The sequence below is a fragment of the Pantherophis guttatus genome, chromosome 2, assembly GCF_059756535.1.
Source record: "Pantherophis guttatus breed Tessera chromosome 2, ASM5975653v1, whole genome shotgun sequence".
Taxonomy (NCBI): domain Eukaryota; kingdom Metazoa; phylum Chordata; class Lepidosauria; order Squamata; family Colubridae; genus Pantherophis; species Pantherophis guttatus.
The window spans coordinates 234,198,807-234,219,560 of record NC_142064.1 but is presented as its reverse complement, the minus strand read 5'-3'; the positions used below and the strand labels follow the sequence as shown (position 1 = coordinate 234,219,560).

At 36.2% G+C, this 20,754-nt stretch overlaps 1 protein-coding gene across 12 annotated transcripts in view; it reads left to right on the top strand.

Moving 5' to 3' along the window:
• CNTN6 (contactin 6) overlaps window positions 1-20,754 on the top strand; it is a 229,013-nt gene that overhangs the window by 157,837 nt on the left and 50,422 nt on the right. For 11 of the 12 annotated variants that reach the window (XR_004595209.3, XM_034440535.3, XM_034440534.3 and 8 more), the window contains 4 exons: window positions 1,278-1,456; window positions 2,154-2,290; window positions 6,219-6,348; window positions 7,374-7,524. Coding sequence is in view for 11 of the 12 variants with exons in the window: in XM_034440535.3 (XP_034296426.2) it covers window positions 1,278-1,456; window positions 2,154-2,290; window positions 6,219-6,348; window positions 7,374-7,524 (597 nt within the window). In the remaining variant the exon portion in view is untranslated. The remainder of the gene's footprint in view (window positions 1-1,277; window positions 1,457-2,153; window positions 2,291-6,218; window positions 6,349-7,373; window positions 7,525-20,754) is intronic. The other variant, XM_060684313.2, reaches the window with a different exon arrangement.

The following is a 20,754-nucleotide window of genomic DNA, read 5'->3' as shown; positions in this document are numbered from 1 at the left end:
AATCTGGCAGGTAAAACTGAGGCCTGGGTGGGTCTGAAGGAGAGGTTTCACTTCTTGGAGATATGCCTTTAGGTTTCACACAAGCTGCAAACCCAAGGCAACGGGGTGGGGAGGCCCTTCTCATTTATAGGAACAATGGTTTTCAGAGGCTGTGGGTTTCAGACAACTGGATATGAGAGCATCTGGTTTAAGATGAGCTCTAGGAAGCAGTTGGGCTTCTTTCTACTATACTGGACTCCTTTTTATTCAATGACATTCCTTCCTGAGCTGCTAAATTCCATCACCCAGGGTGGCAGGTGTATCTTTTAATTTTGAGGAAATTTCAATTTGCCCCAGATGGTATGGGAGAATTTATGACATCCATGGCAACTGTAAGCCCAAACCAAGTTTCTGAGAATTGGATGTACACCAGAGGTCACACATTGGACCTGCAAAATGATCTGATGGGAAGATACCATCATCTTCACTCACCCAATTTTGAAGTTCCAGTTTTGTGGAAAACACATGAGAGGGGATAAAGTGGGTGAAGGGAGAGACTGTCCTGTGAATAAATACTCGAATTTCACTCTGCCTTTTGCATTCTTATTATTATTATTGTTATTATTATTAAATGTATTTGCTGCCTATCTCACCATGGGGCTACTCTAGGCAGAAATTGGTTTCCAAATATTATTCTGCATCAAGAAGATTGTTCTTATTATAATCTAATAAAGACAGAAAAAAGTCCAGCCCCTATGGATGCCACTATCCACTTTATATAGCATCAGTTTGTTCCAGTTTGCAAATCCAGTACACAATCTGGATCAAAAGATTATGTTTGGATAATGTACATGCATTTCCCCCTAGATGGTCTTTCCTGTGTGTGTAAAAAATACAGCGTCAAAATTCAGTATGTAAATCAAGTTGTAATAATATCATCTCTTCTGTTAATACCTCTGCTACTATAAATAAGGAAGATGCGGCTAAATCAGTAGCACTTTCCTTCTATTTTGAATAGCGACAAGGTCAAAGATGGAGCATCTTCAGCAAAATAAGCACAGCAGGCTTCTACAGTCACTAGAATTTCTTCAAGAAAGTCTAGAATCATTCCTCCCCAAGATGTTCATCAGTTATTTGTTATCTATAATATTTATTAAAACCAATCAATAAGTCCATTTTCATTCAAAATAATTTCTATAGTATTTAACTGTACTGTTCAAGAGAACACAATTTTGCATTAACAATTTTGCTTTAAAGTTGTCTGCTCCTGCATTTTCTAATATCTCACATTCATTTAGTCCTGTTCCCAATATCACTTGGAAGAGATCTGATGGTATTCCATTAGCCAGAAAAATCAGCACATCTAAAGGAATCCTTGAAATCCCAGATTTTCAGCAGGAAGATGAAGGTTTTTATGAATGTATTGCAAGAAATGTACAGGGAAGCAATATTGCACGGGGCCATCTGTTTACATATGGTGAGCAAACTAAGTTGGTTAAAAGCACAATGCTAGTTATGTTTGGGAGGGGGGATATTTAAATATTTATTTCACAGGAGTGAAATACTTGAGCTCATTAAAATGATTGGAGAGTTGAAACTTAAAATCTATTTTAGACTGTCTATCATTGAAGATTAGGAAAATAAGGGTTAATATAAAAAGGTTCACTTTAAAGAACTCAGATATTTTACTATTTGAATCTACTGCTCTGGACAAATAGCATTATGTAATATGTTTGGATTCTCATTTCTCTCTAACCCGTAGTTTGTTTAACAATGACTTACTGAAACAATAGCTGAATTCATGCAACACACTAAATCAAAAGGAGGATATGTTTAGATTGTCATAATGTTTGAAAACTTGCAATATTTCAGTGGTCAGTATTTCAGATTAGGATGATTAGATCAAAGCCAGAATGATGGATGTATCAGATGCAATAGATTGAGAAAAGGACAGAAATGTTAGCAGAGTCACAGAAAGAAAAATCTATTTTTATATTCAAATTGTGGAGTTTCATATACAAATAACCTCCTTAAAATGTATGTGGCTGGGGGTGGGGGTTTGAAAAAAAAAATACATATGTTAAAGTCAGTTTATGTTTTTGATTGATTACACTGCCAAAACCTTGGGATAATTTACACTAAAACAGTTACAATATTTTTTTTTATTGCTACAGCTGTTCCAGAATGGAACAAAAACATTGAGAATACACAACTGTCTCTTTATGAAACTTTAGTTTGGGAATGTGAAGCAACTGGCAAACCAAAACCTTCATATAATTGGTTTAAAAATGGTAAACCACTTACATCAGAGGTAAGATTTGCATTAGATTTGGATTCATTTGAAAATCAGCATTTGATTTTAGATGCTTTTATCTTTTAACTCGTAACTACAGCTATAGTGCTAAACAAGATGCATCTCCACCTATTTGTTTGTTCAAATAAATATGTTAATTCTACCAGAAGCTCAGCCCTTCTTTTAGTGCTCTTAAAAAACAACAACATCTTGCTACAATAAGCTAAGTGATCCTGGTTTCTTTTGAGGCAAGCACTAAATAGGAAAAAAGACCAGGATTTGTTTTTAAAAAATTAAGCCATCAGCCCATCTTGTGATAATAAGTTTTCTAATATAGTTATGCACCATATGAAAAAGTAAGGATCATGTAATGTATGAGTGTAGCCAGTGGTGAAATCCAATTTTTTTTACTACCAGTTCTGTGGGCTTAGCTTGGTGGGTGTGGTGTGACTTTGTAGGCATGGCAAGGGAAGGATACTACAAAATCTCCATTCCCATCTCACGCCAGGGGAAGGATACTACAAAATCCCCATTCCCTCCCCACTCCTGGGGGAAGGATATTGCAAAATCTCCATTTCCACCCCACTCTGGGGCCAGCCAGAAGTGGTATTTGCCTGTTCTCCGAACTGCTCAAAATTTCTGCTACTGATGCTCCAGAACCTGTCAGAACCTGCTGGATTTCACCCCTGATTGTAGCACAACTAAGAAAACTTCTCCTAAGTGTCTTCATAATGGTATGGATTTCTGCACGAAGGAAACTTTTAATTTACATTGTCCTACGGAGACTTCTATGCTGTTCAGAATTCCTGAAAACATGGAATTCTGGTTTGTATGGAAACATCACACATATTCCACCCCCTGCAGAGATTTCTGGATAAATAATTATGTCTGACCCATCAGACAGACAGATCCATATGTCTATTATACAATGTTGAATTCATATTTTGAAGCCTAAATTAAATATATGAAGTTAATTAGTTTATAATAAATAATAATAAATTAATTAATTAATAATTAATTAATTAATAATTAATATATGAAGAACATACTTTTTAAATCTATACAAATTAATTTCCATCTGTGATTCGGTGGTTTTAGCATTATGTGGATATATGATCCAACTCTCACCATCTTTTCAGTAACAGAATAATAAAATATTTTTTTTTATTTTTTTTTATTTGATTTATATGCCGCCCTTCTCCGGAGACTCAGGGCGGCTTACAATGCGTTAAGCAATAGCCTTCATACTTTTGTATATTTATACAAAGTCAGCTTATTGCCCCCACAAACTGGGTCCTCAATTTACCTACCTTAGAAAGGATGGAAGGCTGAGTCAACCTTGAGCCTGGTGAGATTCGAACTTACAGTAATTGCAGACAGCTGGTGTTAATCACAATGCTTTCAGTCTGCTGAGCCACCAGGCCCTTTCTTATTTTAGGTTTGTTGTGTATCTACTTTTGTTGGTTCAGATATCCTGAACTTGTTTTGTTCATCTGCCAATTGTTTTTAGTCCTGTGTGTATTTATTCACTAAACTGTTGTTGTTTTTTTTAGCTCAAAAGAAAGATTGGGAGGTTGACTTTCACATGATAAGAAATGCCAGAATTAAATATTCTGATATGTCAATATGTGTGAGAGAAGGGAATTTATTCTAAGGATATTTTAAACTTGAAGGTAGACTAAAGCACTGAGAAAATATTTAGTAAATAGCCTATTCTCTAACACTAAAAACTACTGAAGTGATGTTAATTAGTTTTTCTATAGTAGCCATGCAACCAGAGGGTGAATTCCCATCAAAATGACAAGCTAAGCAAAATTGGAATGGGTCAGTTCTAAGGGGATAATTCTATAAAGGATTTAGTGCCAACTAAAGGATTTAGGGCCTGGTGGCTCAGCAGACTAAAAGCATTGTGATTAACACCAGCTGTCTGCAATTACTGTAAGTTTGAATTTCACCAGGCTCAAGGTTGACTCAGCTTTCCATCCTTTCTAAGGTAGGTAAAATGAGGACCCAGTTTGTGGGGGCAATAAGCTGACTTTGTATAAATATACAAAAGTATGAAGGCTATTGCTTAATGCATTGTAAGCCGCCCTGAGTCTCCAGAGAAGGGTGGCATATAAATCAAATTAAAAAAAAAAAAAAAGCTAAATTATTTTTAAAAGGGCCTTGATGGTACTATTATCTTCACAAAGGATATGACAACTGGACGCAATTGACTTTGTTTAAAATAATTATACATTTACTTGTAAAGCATAGACCCAGAATTAGGGACCATATAATGATCATTAAGAGAACTTGGACATGAAATCTAGACTTATTCACTGAATGGAAAAGGATGGGTGAACATGATTTATTTATCATTTTTTTACAGCTGGGCATCTCACAAGAAAATGATTCTGGGTGGCATAGGACACAATTTAAAAACAATAAATATGTATAAAACAGTCACAATTAAATATCACAATAAAAGAGCCTTGATAGTACAGGGGTTTAGTGCACCCTGTAATTAACACAGCTGCCTGCAATTTCTGCTGGTTCGAATCTCTCCAAGGCTCAAGGTTGACTCAGCCTTCCATCCTTTCTAAGGTAGGTGAAATGAGGACCCAGTTTGTGGGGGCAATAAGCTGACTTTGTATAAAACATACAAAAGAATGAAGGCTATTGCTTAACGCATTGTAAGCCGCCCTGAGTCTCCGGAGAAGGGCGGCATATAAATCAAATTTAAAAAAAAAAAAAGAAGCACACAAAATAGGAGACAATCATATTAACCGCCACAAGGGAGCCAATACAAAATCTTCCTGGTTCTCTAGGACCCGCAGGTCAGGTTTTAGAAATTTATGGAATATTGAGAGAAATGGAGCTACTCTCACTTTTGGGAGAAGATTTCATAATGTGGGAACCACAAAAGAGGGCCCACCTGGCAGATGGGATCCACCATGTGCCTTCTCTGCAAGAGTTGATGAACAGATAGTTGTAATTGGAGGTGGTCCCTCAGATAACCATGAAGGGTTTTAAAGGTCAAAAACAATATCAGGCAAATTAGCAAGCAATGCAGCTCATGGAGCAAAGGTTGTAATGTTTAGGGGCACACATGAAGTTGGAAAATTTGAAATGCTTCCTTCCCATTCAAACAGATGAGTCTGTCATCTGCACCTCCATAACTGTCTGGTTTGGTTCTGCAACCCAACAAGACAAACACAGACTTCAGGGGATAATTAGAATTGCAGAAAAAATAATTACTACCAACCTGCCTTCCATTGAGGACCTGTATACTGCATGCACAAGTCAAAAAGAGGGCTGTGAAAATATTTACAGACCCTTCGCATCCTAGACATAAACTGTTTCAACTCCTACCCTCAAAATGACACTATAGAGCACTGCACATCAGAACAACTAGAGACAAGAACAGTTTTTTCCTGAAAGCCATCACTCTGATAAACAAATCATTCCCTCAACACTATCAAACTAGTTATTAAGTCTGCATTACTATTAATCTTCTCATCGTTCCTATCACCCATCTCCTCCCACTTATGACTGTATGACTGTAACCTTGTTGCTGGTATCCGTACAATTTATATTGACTGTTTCCTAATATGATTTGATTGCTTATTTGTTTCCTATGACTATCATTAAGTGTTGTACCTTATGATTCTTGACAAATGTATCTTTTCTTTTATGTACACTGAGAACCGATGCACCAAAGACAAATTCCTTGTGTGTCCAATAAAGAATTCTATTCTATTCTATTCTAAACAGAGACCACTTTTAACATGTATTTTATTAGTCATTCAATGATTTATATGGCTGCCCATCTTACAGACAAATTCTGGGCAGCTAACAACAATCCACAAAAGTTATATCATAAAAGATCTGTCAACAACAACGCAGGCATTGGACTAATTTGCTTTTGTACTTTCTTATTTATATGGCTTTTTTATTTTTGTAGGAAAGAATTCAAATTGAAAATGGCACTCTTACTATAAGTATGCTGAACATGTCAGATTCTGGTCTCTATCAGTGTGTTGCAGAAAACAATTATGATTCCATTTATTCCAATGCTGAGCTAAGAGTCCTGGGTAAGTTTAAAGCTGAAAAAAGATAAATAGGACAATAGAGATTTAAACAAGTAACATTTCTTAAAAATTGATTAGAAAGACAGTCTTAAAGAAGAAAATGCATGCATGTCATAAGGAAAAAAGAAGTATTTGTAGTGCTCTATTCAAAAATAAAAATAATTGAATTTAGTGGATCTTGCTCCCAGTTAATATGTGTACGATTGCAGCCCCGTTCATTTCTAAGAAATGTCAAAATATTCTTTAGAGGACATATGTTTTGGGGATCCAGGATTATATTTTAACTAGATATTTTGTAAGGAAAACATACCCTATATGCTGTAAACTAGAGAAGTGTACATGTTAATCCAAATTATTGATTTAGTGCTCTTTTTTTTACTTGAAGTTTTTTATTTTTTAGAAACATATTAATGTGTGAACAGTGTGGCATCATACATTTTGATACAAAGCGGAGCGTCATACATTTTGATACAAATAAAATCGTATTAATTATATTTGTTTCATTTAACAATCTTATATAATTCTAGTAATAATATACTGTACATATTTTTATTAAATTATAATCTTTCATTATTTAGTTATTCAATATTTCCATGTGTCATTTTTTGCTAATCCCCCTATTCTAAGTGTCATACCTTTTAATACAAATAGAGTATTATTAATCATATTTATTACATTTAACAAATTTATATAATTCTAATAATAATACAAATTTTTATGTTAAATTAAAATCTTCCATTATTTGCTTGTTCAACGTATAATCCTTCATTATTTAATTATTTAGTTATTCAATATTTCAAATATGTTATTTTTATGTCAATTGCCTTATTCAAATTATTGATTTAGTGCTCTTAATATGGATCTTTTTAATATGTTTTATAAGTTCCTTTTATGAAATCATGGAGAGCCGCTAAAGGCCACCCCCAACACTTTTGATGGGATCATATATGACTTGGAGCTTCAGGTTTTGTTCCACAGCTCAAAGTTGTTTCAATTGATTGATTGATTGATTGATTGATTATTTATAGCTTCAGCTCCTGATTTTTCTAAACATCCCATGAAAAAAACATCAGTTGTCCATGTGGGAGGTGAAGTAACTATTGGATGCAAACCCAGTGCCTCTCCCAAGGCTGTTATTAATTGGGAAAAAGGCACTGAACCTCTACAGCAAGGTAAAAGGTATGCCTATATATAGGTATGCCTCTATATTTTACTTTTTATGTGGATAGCATTGCAACCTTTACGTGTCAAATCTTAACAGGGCCCAAATATATAAATATATATAAATTGCTTTTTAGGTTCTACTGAATTTCAAATGTAGGGCTGTCGTTGTTCATAACCAAACCATCCGTAACTGTATTTAGGGTCATGGAACCCATTTGGCAACCATGGGCAACTACAAGAAGGAGGTTTTGGAAAGTCCAAAACAGGCCTCATAGCATCATAATGGATCAAATATGCTCAGTGTCTTAAGGGCAGGAGTGCTATTCAGCAGGTTCTGACAGGTTCTGGAGAACCCGTAGCGGAAATTTTGAGTAGTTTGGAGAACCAGCAAATACCATCTCTGGCTGGCCCCAGAGTGGGTTGGGAATGGAGATTTTGCAATATCCTTCCCCTAGGAGTTGGGAGGGAATGGGGATTTTGCAATATCCTTCCCCTGGAGTGGGGAGGGAATGGGGATTTTGCAGTATCCTTCCCCTGGAGTGGGGTGGGAATGGAGATTTTGCAGTATCCTTCCCCTGCCACGCCCACCAAGCCAACCCAGCAAGCCACACAACACCCACCAAGCCACGCCCACAGAACCGGTAGTAAAAAAAATGAATTCCAACACTGCTTCAAGGGCTTAATAAAAAAGGTCAGAGTCTCTTGATCTTTACATCAGTCTATGTTTTTCTAGCACTGCTAGAAAGGAGTGCTTTATCTGTTGGTTATCTGCCTGTTCTGTACTTGGTGAAATGTCACTTTGTTCTCTACATGCCACTTTATTGGTTCAGTCTGGACTGAAAGGCAACAAGCTCATCAAGGCTATCAGGGTGACAGATATTCTGAAGGTATTTATGACTCATCCAAGATTATGGATCTAAATTAAATCCAGTGGAATTTAAATCAATAGAAATAAAATGTGCCTCTAATTGCAGCCTTAGCGTGCCTTTAACTAATTCACCAGTAGTACCCATTTGCTTCACACTCCCCAGGAACAAATGCTAATTCCACACTTGCTTCATAATGGTATAATTATTACATTCGATTACTTCACTTCTGTGAGAGCTGTAAAACAGAAGAATGAGGAGAGGGCCCGTGAATAATTTGAGTGCAGAAGTCCCAAATAAGGAAGAATAAATTTTAAGTGCAGGGCTAGGACAGGGAATAGATGTTTAACTGACACATATTGTTCCTGTTTAAACCATTTGTGTGAAGCAAAGTATTTTGCTGTGTTTTTGTTGTTGTTGTGTTGTGTTGTTTTTGTTTTGTTTTTGTTTTTCCACCAACCTTGGGTATTAGGCATGCTATTTTTGAGGAGACAAGAAGATAATGCCAATCACTGCTATATCTTGAGCTGCAAAGTATTTGATCCTGTCCTGGTGGAAATAGGAGGTGGATACTTTAAATTTAAAATAAACATTCAGCTTGGTTTCTTTAAGAAATACTCATCTCATTTATTAACCTAAGAAGTTGCCTGATTGACAGGCCCACCAAGCTGGGATTTAGTATCATGAAAAAGAGAGAATAAACAAATGCTGATGCACAACAACAAATGATTAATTGGCCTTGGAGAAAATGAAACCTGAATGTAAAATGTATTGATGTAAAACTCATGAGAAAACAGAGCTGAATTTTGAGTTCTCTGTGGATGGTGCTATCCAGTGCTTGTTTTTGCCATTTTACTTTATATTGTTGCTATACAAAATCTGAAGATGAAATATTGATGATTGTAAACTCAAAATTGCAAATGTGATCAAAATAACAGAAAGGCTTAGTATATTTTAGTAGATTTTATAAATGAAAAGCTGTTTATAGAACTAAAGGCTGTTGAATACATGATAAACATTTAATGTCCTCATTTCCATTTTGTTGGCTTTTCCCATTTTTTAAAATTTTGGCTTGGGAACTGGGATTTTTTAAAAAGTAAAATTGTTTTTATTAATTCATTTTGAAACAGTTATACATAAAATAAAAATGAACAATTTGCCACATGCAAAAAATAAATAAATAAAAGTACCATACAAGTAAACACATCTAAGAATCTGTAATTACAACTATATTCCAAGTTTGCCTAATTGTAAATCATTAAAAGGGGAAACTACAGTTACAATGTTCACCAAGAATATTCTCCAAAGGGAGACATAAAGTGACATTTTCTGATTAGTAGAACATATAGTTTCCTCAAGAAATGCTAAACCACGTCTATATGAATTCCAATACACTCCTTGTAGAACTTTAGTATTTTTTCATCTTCTAGAGATTATTCTTTTTGCTGTTGTTAGAGCATGTTCCAAGTCACTTTCTTCCATTGTACATTATGCTTTACGTTTTGAGATAGAAGAAATGGTGGAGAAATATGGCTGAATATAAAACTGGATTTTCTATAGTGCTAATTTTTCTGCATTAATTAGTACTTTAAAACACGTTGAACCCATTTTAAAATCCATTCATACATTTTTCAACTGATGTTTTTAAAATGGTAAGTTAAATTGACTTTATTATGAAAACATCCTTTCTAATATTGACATCTCTTTTTTCACTCTTTCTCTTTTGATCCTTTTAGTCTAGTAGCATATATATTTGTAGCAGCTCCTATACGTAGACCTCCTTTCTCTATTCTCAGCAGAAAGTTCTTTTCCAATTCTAGATTTTTGAAGTATCGATTGACTTTAGGCTTAGGATCATGGCCATTTGTGTTACATTGAGAAGATTCAGGGACAAGAGAAAATTAATGCAAACCGGTATCTTTTGTTGATGACATGCTGATATTAACTAATATAACTTACTAGTGGACCAATGGGATTGATTTTTCATCTAACTTTAATTAATCTCTGCAGCTGTATTTCTAATTAAAGACTGAAATGACAGAAATCAAAGCCATAGATTTCCCTTCATGCTTCAAGTCATCACATATTGCATCATGCACTGAGATATATGCAAAATTTTAGACTATTCAGCAGAATCAATTTCTGTTTCTAACTGCTTCTCTGGCCAGCTGAAAATTAACACTATGTTGTACTAGTAGACACAACGCTGTAGTTCTATACTTCTTAAGATTGTAAACACAATTTAAAACTGTGGTTTACCCAGTAGCAAAACAGCAACTTTAGGTACAAATTATTATTATTATTTTTTAAATTTGATTTTTATTATAACATATAGTGATACAATCGGTACATTTTAATGTAAACAACACAATGTGAATTAATGATTGGAACTATCGTTCCAAATTACTATTTATTGTTTAGCTTTGTATACCATCTTTCCTTCAGGAGCTCAGGATGACATACATAGCACAACTCTGGGAAGCACCCAAAACTCCAGGAGGCAAGCTATTTATTGCTCTCACTTCCAGAAAATTTTTCCCTCAGGTGCTTTGGAGAATAAGTCAATCCCCTCTTCTCTGTGACAGCCTCTGAAGTACTTAAAGACAGTTGTCATTATTCGTCTAATCCTTCTCTTCAACAAGCTAAACTCGCTTCATCACGGCAGCGTCACGTGATGTATTGGGACTTTTTCCCCCTTCGCTAAACTGGGCGTGGGCGTAGCCAGTGTGTGACACATCTGGCCTGTGGGCCAGGAGTTTGACAACCCTGGGCTAGACATACCTAGCTTTCTCAACCATTCATCATATGATTTAGCCCCCAGATCCTTTATCAACTTTGATACTGAAACACTTTCTAGGGTCTCAGCATTTTTTGTATTGTGATGACCAGAACTGTGTACAGTATTAGAAGTTTGGCCTCACTAGTGCATTATAAAGCAGCATTATCACTTTTTGTGATATTGATATTATTCCTATGTCCAGAACTGCATTGGTTTTTTGGGCTGCTGCAGCACATTGCTGGCTCATACTCCAGGGGTGGTCCACTAGGACATTTAGATCTCTCTCACAGTTACTACCATTGAGCCAGGTACTATCTATTTTGTATCTATGCATTTGGGTTTCCTGTCTAAATGCAGTACCTTACTTTTTTCACCACTAAAATGCATCTTGTTGGTTAGAGTCCAATACTCAAGTCTGTCAAGATTCTTCTGAATCTTCAGTGTGAACTAGATAACTAGAATTTTACAGAATAGTCCACGAGTAATTTCTTGGTAATTAAGCAAATCAGAACTCTGAGACTGGAATTTTCCTCAAAGGACTTCCTTATTGGATACATCATATTGGCATGGACAAATGTAAAACCAACTCTAAATCTTTCCCACAGTTTCAGTATAATTAAAATAGGAAATAACTACGTCTCCAATTGTCACAGGTCACATTGGCCAATTAGGTTAATTGGCAGGTTCTCCAGACACTCCTTCCCCATTTTATCCATCACCTGTTGGTTCTCAAGAGAAAGCTCTGTGTTGTGTCTAGCAATGCATTCCATCCTGCTTCCCCCCTCCCCACACTGTGTGGCAACTGAGAAACAGATAAATGGCCCCTGCCAGGTTTGCTTCGAAGTTGACATTCTCTTTATATACTCCCAGCACTTCTTACATATAAAGTTGCTGTATTACAGATAATAATATTCTTGATCCAACAAGAGAGTTTTCTATTAGAGGAAACCGGAAACATCGCAGCGAGACTGGCTGGAAAAATAGCAGGCTCCATCGAGGTCCATGAATATCCAGCTGGACAAACTGCTGTCAGGGGGTCTTCGGACTGGAACTGTCCTGTAGGGATGATGAAGAAGGAGAGGTGCCTCAGATGACCAAGAGGAACAGGCAAGTTCCTTGAAAGGTCAGAGGCTGCTCTTCAAACTGGCGGTGGGGGTGGTGGCCATTAAAAAATTACTGCTCTGAAGCTGGGGCAACCAGAATAAGATTTTTGTGCAGGAGCAGTGTTTGAATGGAGTGCTGGTACCGGGTGAGTGATTGACCAACTCATAGGTAAAAAAGGAAATTTATATATAAAAAAAAACCTTCAAAGGTGTCGCAGAGCGGAAATGAGCATCTAATTGGCACTTTGGAATTTTAATGGAGGGAGAAGAACAAAGAGGAAGTTAAAATATTAAAGCCCAAAAAAGGGAATTTTATAACTGGACTTAAAACTGAATTTGGAGAAACTAAAAATACTAAAAGGAAAAGAAATACGAGGGAAAGTATTTTCTATGTGGATTTAAAATATTTTTGTAAGCTTGATACTTTGTTGTTCTGAGAACATTGTGGATTGGAGAGAGAGAACTGCTGGTGGAAAGAAAGCACTACAAGACTAGCCTGAAAATTGAAGAAAATAATAGCAGTGACCTTGACTACTAAAAGAAACTGTGAGAACTTTTAAGGAGTATTTCTTTTTTTTAAAATTGCTTGGTCTCGTCTTTCAACAGAGGTGGAAAGCAACAAAGCTTTAAATTGAAGTGGATTGGACAAATATTTGAACTGGATATTATCTGGAAATAAAAAAGAGACTATAGGGACTTTAAAATCTTAATTAAATATAAGTTAAAATATTAACAATTTTTTAAATTGATAATATGGAGTCTTGGATGTGTGAGGAATATTTATTTATTTATTTATTTATTTATTATTTAGTGTATGGCTGGTCACACACAATATTAAAACACTTCATTTTTACAGGTTAAAACAATTAAAACAATTAAAAAAAGAGCAGTAAGAAAATTTATTCTGTGAGGAATAAATTGAGATGTTTAAAAACATGCGTAAATCATTAAAGGGCAACAAAAAGTCAGAAATTTTGCTAGAACACACAAAACAGGAAAAAGAGAATATAAATGAGAAGCAAGAAAATAATGTTGAAGGAAAAGGAATTGAATGTAAAAAGTTAGATGATTACAATGGGATTTACAGTGGCAAAAAAAGAGTGGACAGGGGAATATCCCCCCAAAAAGAATCAATCAAAGGGAAGAGAAGGAAATGGAAAAAGATTAGGAAAAAGTTTGGGGGGAATTATGCGAGTAATACACTCAAAAGTTAGAAAAAGGATTAAGGAGAAAAGATACAATAAATATAAAAATAAAAAAGAAGAAGAAGTTAAGAGAATGGGGTGAAAGGAGAAAATTATTAAGAAGTGGAATTTTGGAGAGACCAAGAGAAAATGTTTAAAATGGAAAGAATAGTGGAAAGTAGGAAGGGAAATAAGATATATATTAGTAAATCTAAGGGAACTGTATTGATATTATTAATTGTGAATGTAAGAAGTGAATATGATAATATATATTGTTTATTGTAAAATAGAACAGCAGATGAAATATGAAGTGTCAATTTGGTTTAATTATAAAAATAACTGAAATTAAGAGACAAAATTGAAATGTTAAAAAGTGCGATGGGAATTTTGAAAAAAAATATTTTGTAAATGATGAAATAAAATAATTAATTGATGCTGTAGTAAGAAATCAGGAATTAAGGGAGGACAGTGATATTGCTTATCATGTACTAAGAGATTAAGATAAGGTGTGGAAGGTCAATTAAGTTAAAGGGTTTCAATGTAAGAATTGAATATGATGAAATACATTGTTCATAGCCAAAAAGTGTGATGGGGATTCTGAGAAATATATTTTATAAATGGAGAAATAAGATAATTAATTGATGTTACATTAAGAAATTAGGAATTGAAAGGAGGATGGTGTTTATATATTATGTATTAAGAAGAGATTAAGATAAGATAAAAAAAGAATATTATGGCTGAAATTGAGATATGTAAATTGTACTTGGAAAAAACAAAAAGGAAGATTGGAATAGATTATAAAAATCAATATATAAGAAGTATAAGATGTGACCTGGTCAACACTCTGTTCATAAAATATGTATGTGAAAGAAAAATTTAATAAAACTTGTTTTTTTAAAAAAAGAGAGAGTTTTCTGTTTATTTTTCTTCAGTTATATATTCTGTTATATATCTACTATAGCAGGCATCCCCAACCCCTGGGCCATGGCCCACAACCATGCTATGAACAGTTTAAAACCAGACTGCCTGAAGCAGCGGGCAAGCCCCCACACATATCACCCCTTGTGCAAACAGTGGGCAACCATTTGCACGTGTGCTCCATTTGCATGAGTGGCATGCAAGCATGCCCACCACTCACACAAATGGAGCTGTGCACAGGTGCACACTTGCATGCTGCTTGAACGGATTTATCCCCTCCTCCCAGTGGTGGGATTCAGCCAGTTCGCACCACTTCGGGAGAACCGGTTGTTAACTTTCTGAGCAGTTTAGCAAACTGGTTGTTGGAAGAAATCATTAGGGCAGAGAACCGGTTGTTAAATGACTTGAATCCCACCACTGCCTCCTCCCCACTGCCAGTTTACAAATCTGGAAAGGTTGAGGAACTCTGTACTAAAGGACAGATATAGGCATTAACGAAAAGTAAAGATGGATTAGGAGTAATTTATCATAGACAGAAGGTCATAAACATTGATTTAAATTATGTGTGGAGCATTTAATTACTACATTAATTACTGCATTAAATTTAGGCTCATAAGAGACTACTTTAATTCATTATCTACTCTAAGTACGGACAACTAATAGTAGAATTACATATGATAAAAACATTGTGCTTAACTGCAATTTTTCCAGATATCTGAAATTAGTTACACTTCTTCTCATGAACAACAGAACATACAAGTCATCTCAAATGCAAATAAAGTATATAGAACAGAACTGCATATGAAAGTAATTTCCCTGTACTAAAATTTAAGTGCATATTATGTACCGTAGTACAAGATAGCATTCATATTTTCAAATTGATCATGGTTTTGATCAATTGATCCAAGTTATTCTTGAAGCAATCTACCTATTAATTTCTCAAGGATGTTGCCTCAAAATGCAATATTTGTATATATTCTTTGGAGAGCCAGAAGAGAACAGATCATGCTAGATGTCTTTCTGCTGTACTACTCAACTGAATGTTATTATTATATGTTTAAATTCAAAGATGATTTTAGTAGAGTGTATGCGGTACTAAACAGTGGTGAAATGTAAAATTTGTTGCTACCAGTTCTGTGGGCGTGGTTTGGCAGTGGTGGGGTCATGTGACTGGGTGGGTGTGGTCAACTTTTTTTTTACTTTTTTAAAGCATTTTTTTACTACTGATTCGGGCAAATAGGTAGTAAAAAATGCTTTAAAAAAGTGTTTTAAAAGGTTCCGATGATCACGTGGCACAGCTGTTTTTTTTTTACTATATACTTTTTTACTACATTTTTTTTTTACTACTGGTTCGCCTGAACCAGTAGTTTTACCCGAAGCAGAGCAAACAGCAGTAGCATTTCACCCCTGGTACTAAATCAAATAAACCTGGAATTAGTTTCAATTATGCAGCTCTAGAATAACATACATAGGCTTAGCTGCTGGTTTTTCCCTTCCATTGCTCAACTTGATTTGATAGTAAATCAAATGGAAGTTCATCAACTGACTGTGGAAATAATGTAAGGAAATTAAAACTTCTGTGTGATTTGGTTGTTAATTGCTCTTTTGTAAGAAGTCTTGAATAGGCATGAGTAGATGAACTGAGATGAAATGAAAGCTTTGTTCCTAGGTAAATAGAGAAATGGTGACCAACAGATTTACATATAGGGTGCATTCAGAAAGTATTCAGACCCCCTTCTTTTTTGTCAATTTTGTTATGCTGCAGCCTGATTCTACAGCTGTTGAAATTCATTTTTTTCTCATTAATTTACACTCAGTATCCCATAATCACAAAGTGAAAACAAAATTTTAGAAATGTCTGTCAATTTATTAAAAAGAAAAAAAAAACTGAAATATCACATTGGCATAAGTATTCAGACCATTAACTCAGTAACCTTTGGCAGCAATTACAGCCTTGAGTCTTTTGGGGTATGATGCGACAAGTTTTGTACACCTGGATTGAGGGATTTTTTGCCATTCTTCCTTGCAAATCCTCTCAAGCTCAGTTAGGTTGGATGGTGACCATTGGTGGACAGCTATTTGTAGATCACTCCAGAGATGTCCAATAGGGTTCAAATTGGGGCTCTGGCTGGACCACTCTAGGACATCCACAGAGTTGTCCCTAAGCCACTCCTGGGTTGTCTTGGCTGTGTGCTTGGGATCATTGTCATATTGGAAAGCAAACCTTCAGCCCAGTCTGAGGTCCTGAGTGCTGTGGAACAAGTTTTCATTGAGGGAATAGGGTAGGGTAGGGTAGGGTAGGGTAGGGTAGGGTAGGGTAGGGTAGGATAGGATAGGATAGGATAGGATAGGATAGGATAGGATAGGATAGGATAGGATAGGATAGGATCGGATCGGATCTTGGAGTCCTAGTGGATGATCACTTGAATATGAGCCAGCAGTGTGCAGCAGCAGCCAAAAAAGCTAATACAATTCTGAGTTGTATAAACCAAAGCATAGAAGTATTGTGTGAAGTATTAGTGCTGCGTTACAAAACCCTAGTAAGACCACATCTGGAATATTGCAACCAATTTTGGTCACCATACTACAAAAAAGATGTGGAGATTTTATCATTAAATCAATATCCCTGTTCTTTTTTCTATTCAGTTTTCCCTCAACCCTGACCAGTCTCCCATGTTGCTGAAAAACCACCCCAACAGCATGATGTTGCCACCACCATACTTCACTGTTGGGATGATATTGGGCAGGTGATGAGTGGTGCCTGGTTTTCTCCAGACATAACATTTAGAATTGAGGCCAAACGGTTCAATCTTGGTTTCATAAGACCAGAGAATCTTGTTCCTCACAGTCGAAGAGTCCTTCAGTGGTTTTTTGCAAACTCCAAGTGGACTTTCATGTGTTTTGCACTGCTTCTTTCTAGCCATTCTTCCATAAAGCCCAGATTGGTAGAGGGCTGCAGTGATGGCTATCCTTCTGGAACTCTGTCCCATCTCCACACAGGATCTCTGGAGCTCAGTCAGAGTGACCATTGGGTTCTTGGTCATCTCTCTTACTAAAGCCCTTATCCCTCAATTGTTAAGTTTGATTGGGTGACCAGCTCTTGGAAGAATCCTGGTTATGCAAAACTTCTTCCATTTGAGAATTATAGAGGCCACTGTGCTCTTAGGAACATTCAGTGAACCAGAAATTTTATTGTAGCCTTTGCAAGATCTGTACCTTACAATAATCTTGTCTCTGAGCTCTTGAGGCAGTTCTTTTGACTTCATGGCTTTTGCTATGCTACAGTATGCATTGTCGGTTGTGAGGCCTTCTATACAGAGGTGTGTACCTTTCCAAATCATGTCCAAACAATTTAATTTACCACAGGTCGACATCAATCAAGTTGTAGAAACATGTCAGCAATGATCAAGAGCAATGATCAAAAGCACAAAATATATAGACACACAATTGTAAGAATATTTCTATCATATGCCATTGTATGCATGCATGCATGCACGCACGCATGTACACACACACACGTATGCGTATCTGCATATATATGTGCATGCATGCATGCATACAATGGCATATGATAGAAATATTCTTACAATTGTGTGTCTATATTTTCTGTGCTTTTATATGCTTTTCTTTGTTGCTTACAGAAGGCATTCTATATTTTGCAGGGCCATGACTCTATCAAATGATAAGTGAATTTATGTTCTATCACTTCATAATTAAAACAAAATTTAATTAGGATTGGGCAGAAAAGAACAACAGTGCAGACCTTACTTGTTCAGGGACCATCCAAAATTACCGCGATGATGGCAAAAAACCCCTATCTTCTTATAGAAATCTTTTGGAGACCACAAATGATCAAATGTAAAATCAATCCCCATTTGTCATTTTTTTTAAAAAAAAAAAATCTCTATTGATATCATAAAACTCAATTGACAGCACTACAGATGTTCAGACTGAATACAGGCTGACAAAAAAGGAACCTACTGATTCAGCAGTGGGAAGAAATTAAGAGGCAGAAGAAGAAAAAAATGCTAAGCAAATCCCAGGGCATTTGCCTTTTTCCTTTTTTACCTTGATACCTGATCACCTCAAACACTGAGCACAGGTGTGAGAATTCTCTTGTGTTTGACAGTTGGTTGAACAAAGTCAGTGATAATTAACTCCCAGTCAACATCTTTGGCTCCTCTGAAATCGTAGTTTGATTTTGCACTTTGCAGATGTCTTTGCAGTTCTATACAATGCATAATTATACAGCTTATTTCTTTTTCTTTATTTTGTTTGTGTGGTTTTGTTTTTTTTTGCCACTCCTTTCTTACCTTAGGAAAATATGACCTGGATTTTTTTTATATATTTTAATCACTAGAACTTATTTTCGACTGTTAAAAATTGCATATAAAAACACAGCATAGCAGCTGGCTCTTACATAAATTAATTTTTGAAAAAGGAACATTTTTAAAAAACTTGGAATAACACAATGTTGTTGTTTTTCTAGCACAAAATGTGTGTTTACTTTTTTTCCCCAAAGAATCTATGTAGGTCTCTCCACATGTCATCCTTAGTGAAGCATGCAAACCAGCATCTGCATTTTCTGCATCAGATGAGGAAAACACATCTTTCTCCTTCTGTCCTGGCCACTTTTTACAGAGGCACAATTGAGAGAGTTTTAACAAACAGCATCACTGTTTGGTTTGGTGGCTGAAGTGCCTCAGAGAGAAAGTCCATTCAGAGAGTGGTGAGGACAGCCAAAAAGGTTATAAGAAACTCACTTCCCATTATTCAGGATACTGCTTATAAGCGCTATGTGCTTAGCGCTCAAAGCATTGTTTGAGACCCCACACAACCACTTTACGGTCTGTTTCTGTTACTCCCCTCTGGGAGGCAGTTTCAAAGTATTTCTAGCAGGACTACCAGATTCTGTAACAGCTTTGTTCCCTATGCCATCTGTCTGGTAAACACACAAGATTCATTTCCCTAGTCATATACATTTATACATCCAAACTAGGCTGTGTTGTTTCTCTGTGTCATATAATATATGTGGGTATGTGAGTATATGCTTGCTTGCTTGCTTTATTTATTTATTTAATCATGTTTATGTAGTGTATATTGGAGATGGTGACCCTTTGAGAGCTGTATGCAACAAAATTCCATTTTAATGTATGCCGATTAGTGTATATTTAAAGTGACAATAAAGTTAGTCTAAGTCTAGAAGAGATCCTCCCTCTCTTCTCTTTCCATCTCTTCATCTTGAGATGTATTTGCAGGAACAGATTTGCAATTTAAATTGAAGGACTATTATGATATTTATTTTCTGTTTTGGGGATTAGCTCTTTCTCACTCACTCATTTGGGGGGAAAAAGCTCAAATGAGACATTAAAATATACCAACAGTGGGTAACAGGTCACAAGAACTTCCACTTTTAAGAGCTGGAAAAGGATTAACTCAGACAAGTATTAATTTGGAAATAATTATTTCCTTTTTACAACCCCCAACGGAGAAGATGTAATTTCTTGTGATATGAGCTGCATGGCCAGAGGTAAGAAATCATGGGAGCTTCAATCATGCAGTCTGGAGGAATGTACATTTTCCTCCCTTCTGTACAAAAACAGTACACCAATCCTAAATATCCTAATTAAGAACAGAATAGGAGAGTAAAGAAAAATAGCATTTGCAAAATGTGATATAGAGGCTTTCACTAGAAGATGGACAGCATGAGGGAAGACAAACTGAAATTTAATAAAAAACATAAACCAAATATATGCCCCTCTGTAACAACAGCATTTCTGGTATTCTGCATAAATAAGCCAGAGGAAAGCTTTAGATTACAGCATAAACAGGGGTAGGCTGCTGGGAGTTCGCAGGGGTTCAGGAGAACCTCTAGCTAAGATTCTGTGCAGTTCAGAGAACCCCCAAATCCCACTCCTGGCTGACCCTGCCCACCCCTCCCATCCCCTCCCAGGAGTCCCCACATGTCCTGTTTTGGATGCAGATAAGTGCAGGGTGCGCGTGGAGGCTCGGGGAGGGCGAAAAATGGGCCTATTGGAAGTTTGGCCTGGGGTGGCCATTTTTGCCCTCCTGGAGGCTCAAGGAAAGCCTCCGGAGCCCGGGGAGGGCAAAAACACCCCCCCACACACACCGTGGTTCAGGAGCCTGACTAGGCTATACCCACCATGGCTACACCCACCCAGCAACTGGGCAGAGAACCCCTTACTCAAATTTTTGAAGCCCACCCCTGAGCATAAGGACACATGGCTAGTTAAAAACAAAGAAACAAGCGAACACATCAGATGCTGGTATAGTTTTCCTCCTGAAATAAAGCCGTGACTAACTGCTCTTTGTTACATATGTTCTGAAGAATATATTTCTATTCTCAGACCTGAATATCTGTATTGGAATAACAC